Below are 16386 nucleotides of genomic sequence, written 5' to 3'. Positions count from 1 at the left end.
TCCCTTTCCTAATCATTTCTAGCATTCTGTTTGCTTTTTTTGGCTGCTGCCACACACTGATCAGAAAATTTCAATGTATTATCAACAATGACACCTAGATCTCTTTTTTGGGTGGTGAATCCCAGTGGCGTACCTAGGGTAGTTGACACCCGGGGCCGGTCATTTTTTAACACCCCCCCCCTCTCCAAAATCTAGTACTAGGCATGCCGAGAATACAAAACACTCAGGACCTATAGAGCAATTCTAGCATACCATAAGCAGTAATTTCTACAAGTCACACAAGGAAAAGGAAAGCATCTTAAACACTACAGTGAGCACTAGAACATCAATTCACCTACTGTAAAACAAAACCAGGCAGAATAACACAGATCGTCCATCTTGCACAGTCAATGCCAACCGAAAGCCATGTCTTTTTCACAAACACAGATACACCCTAATCCACTATAGAATAAGCAATAATAAACTTTCTATTTAGACAAAAATTAAACTGAACCCCCAAGATGCCAGACTCTGCATACAATGCAACACCACAGAAACAGAAAATGTCCCCTAGTACTGTGCAAAACATAAAGACAGCAGATGTAAATTTGAAAAAACTAACAAGTACCAATCACCACTTTACAAATTAACAAATAGAAATAAAACAAATATAGAAAATAAAATAATACCATTTTATTGGACTAATACATTTAGCTTTCAGAGGCCAAAACATCCTTCCTCAGGTCAATACAGTATAGTGTTGTTACAATATCCTATCCGGACCTGAGGAAGGGGGTTTTGTTCTCTGAAAGTTAGCCAAAATGTATTAAAATTAGTCCAATAAAAAGATTGCCTTGTTTACATGTTCTATTATAAACATTAACACAGCTACAATACTACTTTATCCTAAAGCAAAAAAAATAAAAATATATATTTTATTTACAGTTTGTTGTCTCTGGTTTCTGCTTTCCTCATCCTCTTTTCACTGTCTTCCTTCCATCCAGCATCTGTCTTTCTTCTCTCTCTGCCATCCAGTGTCTGCCCTCTCTGCTGTCCCCTCCATCCAATGTCTGCCCTCTCTCCCATCTACATCTGCCCTCTTTCTCTGCCCCTTCCATCCACCATCTGCCCCTGTCTGCCCTCTCTCTCTCCCCCTTCCATTCACTCTCTGCCCTTTCTATCGCTTCCATCCACTGTCTGCCCTTTCTCTCTGTCCGCTCAATCCACCATTTGCCCTCCCTCTCCCATCCATCTAGGGTCTGCCCTCCCTCTCACTCCCCCTTCCATCCAGGATCTGTCCCCTCTCTGCCCCTTTTTTCTAGCCCCTAGTTCCAGCCCCACTATCCCACCAGTCCCCAGTTTCAGCCCCAGTCCTTTTCTCCCACCAGTCCTGAGCATTAGCCCCCAGCCACTTCTCCCTGTCCCCTTTTTAGCCCCCAGTTTCAACTCCAGCCCTTTTCTGTCACCAGTCCTGAGCTTCAGCCCCAGCCACTTCTCCCTGTCTCCTTTTCAACCCCCAGTCCCCACAATTTCAGCCCCTGCTGCCTTTCAGCCCCCAGTCCCAGTACTAGCCCCCTTATCCCACCTACCCTCCTTCAGCCCCCAGTTTCAGCCACCTTCATCCACATACCTTGCCCCCCTTTTCAGCCCGACCCATTCTCCCACCTGACCCAGGCATGCCCCATTTTCCATCATGACCCCTTCTCAGACCCCAGTTCCAGCCCCCTTCTCCCATTTGAGAGCCCCCTCCTCCCATCTGATAACCCCTCCCCACCCCTTCTCCCATCTGAGAACCCCCAGAACACCCCTCTCCTCTCCTCTCCCATCTGAGAACCTCCTCCCCACCCCAGTCCCCTTCTCCCATCTGGAAACCCCCTCCCCACTCCAGTCCCCTTCTCCCATCTGAAAACCCCCTCCCCATCTAAGAACCCCCAGAACACCCCTCTCCCATCTGAGAACCCCCTCCCCACCCCAGTCCCCTTCTCCCATATAAAAACCCCCTCCCCTCCCCATGTGAGAACCCCCACAACACCCCTCTCCCATCTGAGACCCCCCTCCCCACCCCACCCCACCCCCGTTCTCCCATATGAAAACCCCCTCCCCTCCCCATGTGAGAACCCCCACAACACCCCTCTCCCATCTGAGAACCCCCTCCCCACTCAGTCCCCTTCTCCCATATGAAAACCCCCTCCCCATGTGAGAACCCCCACAATACCCCTCTCCCATCTGAGAAGCCCGACCCCGACCCGACTCTCCTGCTCCCACCCTACCTTTAAAAAAAAGTTTTTGAAGCGTGGTTGCAGGCAGCGCCTCACGTCTGCCCTGCAGAAGTAAATCTCTTCGCTTCGAAGTTCGTCGTCGTCGGGCCTCACTATGTCCCGCCCTCGCGGAAATAGGAAGTTTCCTCAGAGGAGAGCGGGACATAGTGAGGCCCGACGACGACGAACTTCGAAGCGAAGAGATTTACTTCTGCAGGGCAGACGTGAGGCGCTGCCTGCAACGACGCTTAAAAAAATGTTTTTAAAGGTAGGGTGGGAGCAGCAGGAGCGAAACGGATCACCTCCCCACCCACTGACACCCGGGGCGGACTGCCCCCACCGCCCTACCCCCCTTGGTACGCCACTGGTGAATCCTAAATTGGGACTGAGCATCAAGTAATTATGGTTTGGATTTTTTTCCCAATGTGCCTCACTTTGTATTTGTCCACATTAAATTTCATCTGGCATTTGAATGCCCAGTCTTCCAATTTCCTATGATCCTCCTTCAATTTTTCACAGTCCGTGTGCAATTTAACAACTTTGAATAGTTTTGTGTCATCTGCAAATTTAATTACCTCACTTGTCATTCCTATTTCCAGATCACTATTCACCTTCCTTCATTGAGAGAAATGGCCATTTAGCCCTACCCTTTTAAACAGTTCCCAGTCCCAATTTTCTGGATCACCCCTGGAACCCTTTTTAAAAATTGATGTTAAATTGGCCACTCTCCAATCTTCAGGTGCTATGAACAATTTTAATGACAGATTACAGATCACTGATAGCAGATCAGCAATTTCATGTTTGAGTTCTTTCAGTACCCTGTGGTGTACACCATCCAGTCCAGGTGATTTATTACTCATTAACTTGTTGATTTGACAGATTTACTGAGATTTGTTTTAGTTCCTCATATCATCACTCTTGAAAACCATTTCTGGCACAGGTAGATCTCTTACATTCTCTTCAATAAAGACCGAAGCAAAGAACTCATTCAGTCTTTCCGCTATGGTCTTGTCCTCCCTGAGTGTCCTTTTTACTCCTTGATGATTTAATGGTCCCATTGATTCCATAGCATAGAATTTATCTGAGACCATCTACATCAACCCTTTTCCCTGAAGAGCCATGAGTCTGAGGAGCACAGTGGTACCTGGTTATTAACTGAAGGCAGCTAGTGCCAGAAAGGTGGCATATCAAATGCATGAGCCATAACCATACACATTAAGGCCACTTACGCAGTGAGAGGAATGATAGTAGCCCCCAGTAGGTGACCAGCATTACACAACTGGAAACTCATTGGAGAGGGTGCTTGGTAGAAAGGGGCAATATGGAGCAGAGTAGGAGTTTATGGGACTGTAGTGGGTTAGGTGAGGGCAGAGAGGTAACTAGTTAGAGTGAGGCCTGACCATGCACTGGAATGCCACAATGCACCGACCACTGTTCGAGACATCTGTGCCATTTAGTTACAGTTTATTGGAGGTGTACATTTGGACATGTCTTGTACGCACCATCTATATGCCTGACATTTATAGAATATGTCCTGTGCATTTAGTTTCTGGTCCTTTCCAGTGAATGCCCACTCTCTAGCCTAAACCTTTCAGGGCACATACGTTTACGTTACATGCACATACACATCTTTTCTCACATGGAATGCCATTGTGCATGTTCCTGGCTTTCAGGCAACCTGATGTTGACTTTGTTTGTATGAATGGTGCTTAGGTTTTATAGAATTGCCAGTACACTAGAGTATATTTTTTTCACCTAGCTATTTTCTCCTCCTCCCCCTCCTCCTCCTGTGTACTTAAGCTCACCTGAAAACAATCGCATATGGCTAAAATACCATGAGTCATTAGCTGCAACTACCTGGGGCTTTTCCTCAGTTCTAACTATCTCTTCCATCTAGCCCAGCCGTTTTAGTAATGATCCTTGACCAGCAGCCACAGACTGTGACTCCTTCAGGAACCCAGTATGAATGCACTCTGAGTCTGACCACTAAGTGTTATCAAGGTACGCTGGCTGAGACTCCCTCTAATTGTGTGTTGTAAATGCCACTTCTATTTCATTTCAGCCTGCTCTTCCTCTTTCTTTTCCTGTTGCCCTAAGCTTTTGAACATGAAAGTCTGGCTGTCTTGTCACGTACTCCCTCCTTCCAGTTAAAGTTGCAGCATTCTCTAGTGTTTTCTCAGACTGCAGAAGTCTAACTGCTCTTACTGCTGGTGCAGGTGGAAGAGCATTACCCAGCAACCTGACAAAATATGACCTTTTTCAAGCCTCCACTGAGAGAAGCCTAAAACATTTTGCATAAAAGCAAATTATGATCTACTGTATCAAAGGTGGATGATAAATCCATTGCATAACCACCTTTGATGAAGGGGATTGTTGCCACCTGTTGTCTGAACAGGCTGCTATAGCTTTTGTTTTGTAACATTGCATGCAAGAAGTTCTTGTTCTGATTACCTACAACAAAATTAGTGGACAATAAGAATCATAATTCTATGAATGTAATAGGGCAAAAACCAGGACTGGATCATCCATTTGATCACCCTGGGGTAGGTTGGCAGCCCTAGTGATGATGCATGAAGCAAAACAAACTTACAAGCTTGGTTCCCCACTAACAGACTGATAAAAACAGTTTGGATTCTCATTAACCAATATTATTTGGGGAGCTCCAGTGCATATACATTGTTGTTTGGGGTTGACAGGAGACTAATAGACCATCTGGTCAAACCATTTGTATTGCCAAATAATTCTCACTTTCCCTCTTCTTTCCACTAACACATTGTCTTTCTGTTATATACCAGGTACTTCCATGCCGTTAGTGACGGACCAGCAGCTCATGTTGCTGGCAGGAAACTTTGGGAAAGAATGGAAAATAATTGGGATTCAGTTCTTAGGGATCCAATGCTTCAAGCTGGAACAAATTGAGGAGGAGAACAACTTCAGTGTGCAAATGAGAGTGTTTCAGATGTTGAAGACCTGGAGGACACAGGTCAAGAAAGAAGCCACAGCCACTAGGCTTCATGAAATCCTGTCACAGGAGGATGTGCCCCTCCATCCCGAGGCTATCCATTTCCTGGTTAAGCAGGAGTAATTGTAATTGACTGTGAAATGTAAACTGAATTCCAATATATCAGAGAATAGTCACTGGAGATTATTTAATTTATGCCCCTACTACTCTACAAGAACTGATCAAGGCAAGAGCTATGATTGACCATGGCTCCATTGCATGAACCATGAGTGAGGGAGCTGAGCAATACATGCAGTAACAGGGAGTTTAATCCACAAGAGCTACTGAACCACACAGATTTGTTTTGATAGGATGAGGAAGAAAGAAATGTGAGCACAAATTATTTTTGAATATCTTTGGCTACAAAATTTTGGTACTCAGGATATATGATAACTTATATAACATTTAACATTTGAACCTCTAGCTAAAAGAAGGTTGATGCACATTGGAAACCCTCACCAATCTTGACAGGAAAAATCCAGGAAAACAAGCTAGGTCCTAGACATGTTGGCTAATACTGACCGCTGGAGGAGAAACCACCTTCTCAGTAAGGTTGGTGCTGTTGTGCTGAAACACAGTGTAATGTGTTTTCTCTGAGGACAAACAGGATGTCAATATTTTATTTATTTATGTATTTGGATTTTGCTCACACCTTCTTCAGTAGTAGCTCAAGGTGAGTTACTGTTGGGTAAGTGCTTCCCTGTGTTCTTTCCAGAAATGTTTGGAAGTGTCCACTATGCAAGCATGTATCTTTCCACTTGACTTTGCTGCACAGGACCAGCTCAGCCCTGTTTTTTCTACAGAGCAGTATGGACATGTTTCATAGTTCATCCCCATAACTGACATCTCAGTGTGTTCTTCATTATAGTTTGCAGTGTTTTTTTTATTTTAATTGTGTAAGTGTTCTCTCTCTTCCCTCCCCCCTTTATTTTATTTGGTCAGGTTGTTCAGTACAGTACTTCCAAGTTTTCTTTATTTTTCTCCATGGCTCACTAGGCCCCCTTAGGCCTCTGACACCCATTAGATGACTTTTCCCCCACCGAGCTGTTTGATTTCGCTTTATTTATTTTTCCTACCATGTCCCAGAAAACTCCCAGTGGTTTTTGAAGTGCACCTGGTATAGTAGGATATCTCCCTCACGGACACCCATAATTGGTGCAAGCAGCCTGATCATAATCCCTCTTCTTGTAAACTCTGCTCATATATAACAAGAAAAGGTATTAGAGGTCAAGAGAAGCAGCATAAATGAATTTTTGGAGCCGAGAAATCTGGTCCATTGACTTTGGCATAAGTTTCTATGGCTCCAGGAGCTGTATCTGACACTGGGGACACATCGATATGAAGAGAGCCTCTCAGCCTCCACCTTTCTTGACATCAAACGTCAATAGCGGCCACCAGAATTGGATATCCTCTGATCCCATCCCAAAGGTGAGGAAACATTTGTCATCATCCTTGTTGACACCAAGGGACTTCGATACCAAATGTCGGACAGAGGCCAAGAGCACTGAGGCATCAAGATCACTAATGTCCTTGAAGTGCTCTCGAAGTGAGGGCCGCTCACCCTCTTGGGAACTGGATTGGATACAACGGCCTCCATTGAGCCAAGACTAGGTCACCAATACCACCCCAAAGAATTTGAAGGATATGACCACTCCAGCTTAGTCCCAGCCTTCCATGATGGCAGACCTTAAGGAGCAACTAAGGGCCATGCTCCAGGAGCAAACGGTGTGCCTATTGGTCTAGCAAGATGCTCATCAGGAGCTGCAGCCTATCTTGGAGGCCCATGCACTGCTTGTGGGGAGCTCATAGACACTAGTGTGTGCCAAACCGGGGTTGATCTCTAGCATCTTGGGAGGGGGGTGGGGGAGCCTCAACACTCCCATTTCAGGCCTGACCAGGGTATTAGTTGTGTGAGGGAAGCAGAGACATCTTGAGGGGAATACTGTTATAAGTCTGATTCTGACCACTCCTGGGTATCTGAGGAGACACCATAGGTCCTCTCATAAGACGGGTCCCTTGGTCTTCCCTCAGACCCCTCCCCTCCAGAGGAGCTCTCCTTTTTTGATTTTATATGGGAGATAGCTAAGTCTGTTCATTTGATTTAGAAACTGAGGATGAGTCCAGGGCCAAGATATTGGGCATCCCCCCCTTCAATATTCAACTGGCGGCAATAAGCATTTTTTTAAATGCTTACCGTCACTGGCTAGATTAGCCCCAGATATTCAGGGCTGAATGTCATCTGGGACTCGCATAACTATTTTGTAGCTAAAATGACCCCCCCCAATCCCAAACTGCCCCCCAGGTCTAGGTAGGCCCCTGCAGGCCTACCTCTATCCCTGGTGGTCCTAGTGGTGTCATTGCGGGCAGCAGCAAAGCCCCTAGGACCATCAGGGATAGAGGTGGTCTGGGGGGCCTACCTAGACTTCAGGGGGTTGGGGGCTCAGTCCAGGGAGGGAGGGGGCTTTGCTTCCCAAAGGCTGGGGAAGGGGCACTTTTGGAGGCTGGGAGAGGGATTGGGGTCTGGCAGTTAAAATTTAATACAATCTCAAAAACTGGGTGAAAATATTCCAATATAGCTGTAGACCTCACTAATACATGCACTTTCAATCACAGCTATGAGCAATTATAAACATTTATTATTATCAAATACATAAACATTGTCCTACTACTTACATAAAAAATACAAAATATTCCAATCACATTCCACTCTCACCATTTATACCATCACTCATCAAACTTGAAACATACAACGTTTTTAGAGCGGACGTTCGAGAGCTCCTGAACCCCATGTGAAGTTTGGCAGTTTGGTGCGTCCTCAAAGGATATGGGGAAGAGAAAAGGGAATATCGGTGCCCCAGCCTCCTCGGGACCGATTGGGAACCCCCCCACACGCCAACCTATCTTGGAGGCATATGGAGTCCGGGTGTCGGGGATTCCAGCAAGTACCTCAGGGATAATCGCGCGGTCAACCGCAAACAGCAGCACAGAGGGAGTGACTCTGAGTCCTCCCTCGCAAGGTATGACCCCTCCGCAACCCGGAAGCAGTGGTGTGGTAGCAAGCGAACGCATAGAGATGCCCGAAGTGGGTTCAGTTATCTAGGCGATCGGAGGAGGCTCCCTCACTGAACTTTTCCCTGGAGATATATCTGAAGGGGTTTCGAGGTTTACTTCAACGCCTACACTGCCCAAAGAAAGTGCTCCCGGGGGAGTTTGTGGTCCGGTAAGACCTATGATAGTCACTTTGGACACTCTCTGGGACGCTATACAGGGGGTCAACTCATCTTTATTAAAAATATCGGAATCTCTTCGTGGAGAGACTTTAGAACTTAAAAATGATTTCCAGCAATTGTCCAGTAAAGTTGAAGGACATAAGAATGATTTTAAAAAATTTGAGACTGAAATGAAATCTTCTAAAGACTTTATAACAGCATTAATTAAGGAGAAAAATGTGACTGGTAGAAAAATGGAGTCTCTTGAGAATCAACTCAGGAGAAACAATTTAAGATTTTTGAACTTTCCAGTATCTACATTTATTTCTCCATTGGAATTACTAAAGAAATATCTTTCAGTAATTTTGGGTTTCACAAATGAAAATTATCCACTGGTGACAAAAACTTATTATATAAAAGGAAAATTGAGATCATCTGAACAATTGCCTAGAGAACCTTTAAATCTTACGGATATTTTAGAAACATCAGTGGAATCAGAACGAGCTACTTTACTAGTTTCTTTCGCTTTTGAACTGGACAAAATTAATGTGTTACGTTTATATTTCCGTCATATGAATGAAGTGTTCATGGGAGGGAAGATAAATATTTTTCCCGATTTGTCTAAGGAAACTCAATTGAGGAGGAAGGAGCTCTTGGCATTTAAGTCAAGAGCTATAGCCCTAGGGGCGACCTTCCATGCAAATGTTTAATATCTTATGAAACTAATAATTTCCTCTTCACTGATCCCAAGAAACTTCAAGAATTTGTAATTGGTAAGGAAAGTATGAGAAGTCCACCTGAGGTAGTTAACCAGATTAGTGCTACTGTCTGATTGTATCGCTGGCATAACCTCTGCTCTAGGATAATAGGTTATATTTGTTAATTTCATTTAAAGATTTTCCTGATTCTTGGATCTCATATTGTGGACTGAGTGTATTGAAAATGTTTTCTTTGTATACTTATTTTTCTGTTATTGAATAATTTCCAGAAATTTCTGATAACTATTTTGTTTATGAATGTTATAAAGGAATAATTAATAAAGAATATTAAAAAAAAAAAAAACAGAAACATACAACAACTAATATCGTAAAATGCTACTAACAGCACTGTAATCAATAACTCTAATCATATAATAGACACAACTGGCAGTAAAGCACAGAGAGACTTATGTCATATTGTAAACAATTGGCACAGCTGAGAGGTGTGGCGAAGTTGATGCCAGAAAGATTGCGGCAGTTTGAAGAACTTATGGCCCCATGATTGGCAACAGCCAGGTTTTGGAGACACGTAGCTGGCAGTTACAGAACATTATCAAGTGAGGTGGTACATAAGTACATAAGCACCGCCATATTGCGAAAAGACCAAGGGTCCATCAAGCCCAGCATCCTGTTTCCGACAGCGGCCAATCCAGGCCTCAAGAACCCGGCAACCCCCCCCCCCCCCCCTAAAAAAAAATGTCTTAATAATGTTCAGTGGACTTTTCCCTCAGGAATCTGTCCAAACCCCCTTTAAATTCCGTAAGGCCAGCTGCTGTCACTACATTTTCCGGCAACGAATTCCAGAGTCTAACTGCATGCTGAGTAAAGAAAAACTTTCTCCTATTTGTTTTAAATCTACCATATTCTAGCTTCATCTTGTGTCCCCTGGTTTTGTTGTTGTTTGAAAGTGTAAACAAACGCTTCACATCTTTCCGCTCTACTCTGCTCATTATCTTGTAGACTTCTATCATATCACCCCTCAGCTGCCTTTTCTCAAAGCTGAAGAGCCCTAACCTTCTCAGCCTTTCCTCATAGGGAAGTTGTTCCATTCCCTTTATCATTTTCGTCGCCCTTCTCTGCACCTTCTCTAATTCCTTTATATCTTTTTTGAGATGCGGCGACCAGAATTGGACACAATATTCAAGGTGCGGTCGCACCATGGAGCAATACAACAGCATTATAACATCCTCGTGTTTGTTTTCCATCCCTTTCCTAATAATATTCAACATTCTGTGCGCTTTCTTAGCTGCTGCAGCACACTGAGCAGAAGTTTTTAACGTCTTATCAACTATGACTCCCAGATCCCTTTCTAGGTGCGTGACTCCTAACGCGGAACCATGCATGACAGCTGTAATCTGGGTTCCTCTTACCCACATGCATCACTTTGCACTTATCAGCATTGAACTTCATCTGCCACTTGCACGCCCAATCCCCCAGTCTCGCGAGGTCCTCCTGTAATCTTTCACACTCCTCCTGCGACTTGACGACCCTGAATAATTTCGTGTCATCTGCGAATTTAATTACCTCACTAGTTACTCCCATCGCTAGGTCATTTATAAATATGTTAAAAAGCAGCGGTCCCAGCACAGACCCCTGTGGGACCCCACTAACTACCCTTCTCCACTGAGAATACTGACCATTCAACCCTACTCTTTGCTTCCTATCTTTCAACCAGTTCTTAATCCATAGTAATACCCTACCTCTGATCCCATGACTCTCCAGTTTCCTCAGGAGTCTTTCATGAGGCACTTTGTCAAACGCCTTCTGAAAATCCAGATACACAATGTCCACCGGCTCCCCATTGCCCACGTGTTTGTTCACCCCCTCAAAAAAATGCAGTAGATTGGTGAGGCAAGACTTCCCTTCACTAAATCCGTGCTGACTTTGTCTCATCAGCCCATATTTTTGTATGTGCTCTGTAATTTTATTCTTAATAATAGCCTCTACCATTTTGCCCGTTACCGACGTCAGACTCACCGGTCTATAATTTCCCGGATCTACTCTGGAACCTTTTAAAAAAAATCGGCGTAACATTAACTACCCTCCAGTCTTCCGGTACCACACTTGATTTTAGGGATAGATTGCATATTACTAACAGTAGCTCTACAAGTTCATTTTTCAGTTCTATTAATACTCTGGGATGAATACCATCAGGTCCTGGTGATTTACTACTCTTCAGTTTGCAGACCTGACCCATTACATCCTCCAAGTTTACAAAGAATTCGTTTAGTTTCTCCGACTCGCCTGCTTCAAATACGCTTTCTGGCACCGGTGTCCCTCCCAAATCCTCCTCGGTGAAGACCGAAGCAAAGAATTCATTGAATTTCTCTGCTACGACTTTGTCTTCCCTGATCGTCCCTTTAACACCATTTGCGTCCAGCGGCCCCAGCCAATTCTTTAGCCGGCTTCCTGCTTTTAATGTATCTAAAAAAAATGTTACTATGTATTTGTCACGATGGTGACTGTTCCCTTGTCTGTGCTCACCTCGCCCTCTGGTGGCCAGAACCTGTGGCTGCTATGGACTGTCACACGTTCCAGACTTCAGCCCAGTCCGGTCCGGATCTTCCGGGCTGCCAGACTTGCTTTTCTTGTTTGTGCCTGAACAGCACCCGTAGCTGCCTTGTGATTCCTGCAGCTAAATTTCAGCTGCTGATGGGCTTTATTAACTACCTGGAAACTTCTGTGTTTGCCTTTGCATCGCCTAAGGTCTCTGGGTTTGTTGGTGTGCTCAGTGCACTTCTGCCTAGTCCAATTTCATGTCTGAGTTCCTTGTCTGGTTCTAGTTAATCTGTGTGTAGTTTAGCTTTGGTTTTATTGCTTATTTCCTAGTCTTGTTTCTGGTCTGTATTCCTTGTCTAGTTCTTGGTTGTCTGAGTTTCTTTCTTAGTGGCTGCTTGGCAGCTTTCAGTCCTGACTCTTTTCTGTCTGTATTTCTTTCTTAGTGGCTGCTTTGCAGCTTTCAGTCCTTGTTCTTGAGCCTGTCGGCTTTCCTCCTAGTGTGGTATTGTTTGTCTGAGAGTCCTAGTCTAGTATTCTGCCTAGCCTCCCTTGTGTATTCTAGACCCAGTGTGTATCCTGTTGGTATCCAGTTCCAGCCCTGTCCTGTAAGTCCTTTAAGTCTCAGCCACTCACAGACAGCTAAATGTGCTGTGATTGGCTGAGAGAGACCCCTGTCTGTGATTGGCTGAGAGAGACCAGAAAGGGCATAATCAAAAGGGAGGGACATCCAAGTAACTGGAACTGTGGCCAAGTGGTTAGAGCACTGGTCTTGTAATCGGTGGCCGGTTCAAATCCCACTGGTACTACTGAAAAAAACAAGCAAAAATACTTTTGATTTAGGACGTCCCTGATGAGCACTTGGATTTTTTTTTTTTTGGGTGGGAGGGGGTTGGTGACCACTAGGGGAGCAAGCGGAGGTCATCCCTGATTCCCTCTGGTGGTAATTTGGTTAGTTGGGGCTCCTTTTTGAAGTTTGGTCGTGAAAAAAAAGGGACCAAGTAAAGCCGACAAAATGCTCGTCAAGCCTGGGGTTTTTTTTTTCCCATTATCGGGTGAATCCGGCCATCTCGTGAGCACGCCCCCTTGAAATTTTGCCGGCTCCTCGACAGAAAGCAGTTAAAGCCAGCCAAAATCGGCTTCAATTATACCGATTTGGCCGGTTTCAGGAGATCGCCGGCCATCTTCCGATTTGTGTTGGAAGATGGCCGGCGGTCTCTTTCGAAAGTGAGCTGGTTAGTGTACCTAGATGACATGCTAGTTTTTTCTACATCACTCCTTGAGCATCAAATTCATGTTATGACTGTGCTACAAATGTCTACAGGAGAACAACCTATATTCTAAGCTGGTGAAGTTTTCCTTTGTGCAGATGGCCCTTCCCTTCTTGTCATACGTGGAGGGGCATAATCGAACGCGAACGCCTATCTCCATGGGCGTCTATGTCCGAAAACGGGTACATGAAGAGGCGGGACAGACCGTATTTTCGAAAAAATGGATGTTTTTCAGCTGGGCGGTTTTTTTTTTTTTTTTGCAATAATGGAAACTAAAAACGCCCAGCTCAAAAACGTCCTAATCAGAGCCATTTGGTCGTGGGAGGGGCCACGATTCGTTTTACACTCGCCCCCCTGATATGCTAGGACACCAACTGGGCACCCTAGAGGTCAGTGTGGTGGACTTCAGACAATGCTCCCACATGCATAGCTCCCTTACCATGGGTGCTGAGCCCCCAATCCCCCTCCCCCAAAACCCACTACCCACAAATGTACAACACTACCATAGCTCTTAGGGGTGAAGGGGACACCTACATGTGGGTACAGTGGGTTTTGGAGGCCTCCCATTTACCAGTACAAGTGTTACAGGTAGGGGGGTATGGGCCTGGGTCCGCCTGGCTGAAGTGCACTGCGGTACCCACTAAAAGTGCTCCAGGGACCTGCATACACGCAGGCCTCTAGGACTTGTTGCTGCTATATAACATTGGCACAGCAGTTGACACCTGAAGACTAATCTCTCCGAAAACGTCCTTTATTGGAATAAGCACGCTTACTCACAGTTAACTGCAGATGAGAGGTTGTGCCCCACTGGCAACGAGTCTCCCTGGTACTGAGATGAGCAGTAGGTCAGAGCTGGCAGAATGCTGTACAATGCCCTCTTTCAGCCACATTCAAGGTAAGAACTAAGTTCTGTAACGTGGCTAACACGTGAAAGGGATCTAAAATTGGCTTACAAAAATGGCCACTACCTCATGGACTACCGGAAACAAAACAGGGCACACTCTGACCCAGTAAGCAGGGGGAAAAGCACCATGGGAGTAGAGCCTACCAACTACCAACATCGTGAGCATTTGCCACAAGCTAGTGGAATCACGGAGCCCAATACCCTACACCCACCACAATGCATTGCTGATGTGACTCTGCAGTGCGCATAACAGAAAAGGTGTCACACTCACCCGAGAGCCACATCAGAACCACGGAAAGGCTGTCACAGGATAGAACACATTCTGCTGTCATAGAGGTGGGTATGGCATTTGAGGCTGGCATAGAGGCTGGAAAAAAGTTTGTAAAGTGGGTTTTTTTTGGTGGGAGGGGGTTAGTGACCACTGGGGGAGTCCGTGGAGGTCATCCCCGATTCCCTCCAGTGGTTATCTGGTCAGTTGGGGCACTTTTTTGGGACCTGTTCGTGAAAAAAAAGGGCACAAAAAAGTGACCCAAAATCGCGGTAAAAACACCTTTTTTTTCCGATTATCAGCTAAAGACGCCCATCTCTCCTCGGCCGATAACCACGCCCCAGTTCCGCCTTCACCACGCCTCCAACGCCCCCATCAACTTTACCCGTTTCCGCGACGGATTGTAGTTGGAAACGCCCAAAATCGGCTTTCGATTATACCGATTTGGGCGCCCACGGGAGAAAGACGCCCATCTCCCGATTTGGGTCGCAATATAGGCGTTTTTCTCTTTCGATTATAAGCTGGATAGTTTCATCCTTGGGCCTCCAGATGAACCCAGCCAAATCTGCTGCTATCCAAAATTGGCTGCAACCCATGGGCCTCAAGGCCTTCCAGAGATTATTACCGACAATTCATTCAGAAGTACTCTAGCCTTATGGCTCTTACTGTCCTCATAAGAGGGCAGACAACTGGCCAGCTGAGGCCCGGCTAGCCTTTTCAAAGCTGAAGGAAGCCTTTCTAGCAGACCCTGTGCTATAATGTCCCTATACCTCATGCCCCTTCTTTGTGGACATAGATGCCTCCTCCATAGGGCTGGGGCTGTTCTTTCCCAGACCACCCCCAGTGGGAAAGTCTTGCTCTTTTTCTTCTTTTCAAATAAATTCTCTGCAGCTAAACAGAGCTACAATATTGGGGACCGTGAACTCCTGGCCATTAAATTAGACCTGGAAGAAAGGAGACATCTACTGGAGGGGGATGTGTATCCCTTCATCATAACCACTGATCAGAAGAACTTATTATATTCACAGGAGGTCAAAAGGCTGAACCTTAATCAGGCCAGGTGGTCAATCTTTTTCTCCTGCTTTGATTTCTGGCTGACCTACCACCCAGCAGAGAAAAATGCTTGAGCAGATGCCCTCTCCAGGTCCTCTGATACTACTGGAATTATAACTGCCCTTGGTGCTTGCTCCAGCCACTCCCAGTCTTGGAGTGGCCCTGGTGGACATCACCATGGATTTCATTACTGACCTTCTGCCCTCCCAGGGGTATACTACTATCTGGGTGGTGGTGGATCGTTTCTCCAAGATGGCACATTTCACCTCCATGAGCTCCTTACCATTGGCTGCCACCTTGGCTCAGTTCTTTATTAAAGAGATCTTCCTTCTCCACTGCCTACCAGAATTCATTGTCAGTGATTGTGGGGTTCAGTTCACTTCTCTCTTGTGGCGGAGGTTATTTGAGAATTTTGGTGTCCAGTTGGTCTTCTCTTCAGCATATCATCCCCAGTCTAACAGCCAGATGGAAAGGATAAAACAGATCCTAAAAAGCTTCCTCTAGGCCTACGTTAGTGAGTGCCAGGATGACTGGGTGCCTCTACTTCCTTGGACTGAGTTCTCATGTAATAATCATATCAACGAATCAACTAGATCTTTCCCCTTCTATGTGGTATATGGACAACACCCCTGGATTCCTGTACTGGTCCATCTTTCCTGTGCTTTTGCGGTTCAACAGGCAGTTGGAGATATTCGGGGAATTTGGGACCATACTCAACACCTGATCACTGAAGCTTCAGTTTCCTACATGTATAAAAATAAGATGTAAAAATGGAGAAAGGGGGAATGAAGGGATATATTTAGGGAATTATATTAACCTGCACTATAAGGTTTAAGGACATGTGCTCAGAACATAAAAAAACAGATATTTAACTTTAAAATGTTTATTTACAATACAGGTAATGCAATAATGTTAAAAAGGCAGTTTTTAAGAATCTTACACAAGGGAAATGTGCCACAAGATAAATATTGTTAGAAAATCTGAATTATAAATTAGGCTGGATTAATAGTAACTCACTTTGATGGAGACTGCTGGTTGGAGTGATGAAGGAGGTCCTTGCTGGAAAATAAGTCTTTTTGTTGCAGAGTTGTTGCTGGAGCCTGGAGAAAGTCTTATCTTGGATGTGTATGAAGTCCAGCAAGGCCCAGGGATTCAGTGAAGGACCATAGAAGTGTGGATCAGGAAGGAG

The 16386-nt window shown here is 45.2% G+C and overlaps 1 protein-coding gene across 3 annotated transcripts in view; it reads left to right on the top strand.

Annotated features, from left to right (window-relative positions):
- Positions 1–7382, top strand: part of LOC115466730 — a 97474-nt gene extending 90092 nt beyond the window's left edge. For all 3 annotated transcript variants that reach the window (XM_030198187.1, XM_030198188.1, XM_030198189.1), the window contains one exon: positions 5033–7382. In XM_030198187.1, the coding sequence (XP_030054047.1) occupies positions 5033–5322 (290 nt within the window). In that variant the 3' untranslated portion in view covers positions 5323–7382. The remainder of the gene's footprint in view (positions 1–5032) is intronic.
- The last annotated feature ends 9004 nt before the right edge of the window (positions 7383–16386 follow it).

This window comes from Microcaecilia unicolor, chromosome 3, assembly GCF_901765095.1.
Source record: "Microcaecilia unicolor chromosome 3, aMicUni1.1, whole genome shotgun sequence".
In the NCBI taxonomy this organism is placed as follows: Eukaryota; Metazoa; Chordata; class Amphibia; order Gymnophiona; family Siphonopidae; genus Microcaecilia; species Microcaecilia unicolor.
This window is presented reverse-complemented; position numbering and strand designations above follow the sequence as displayed.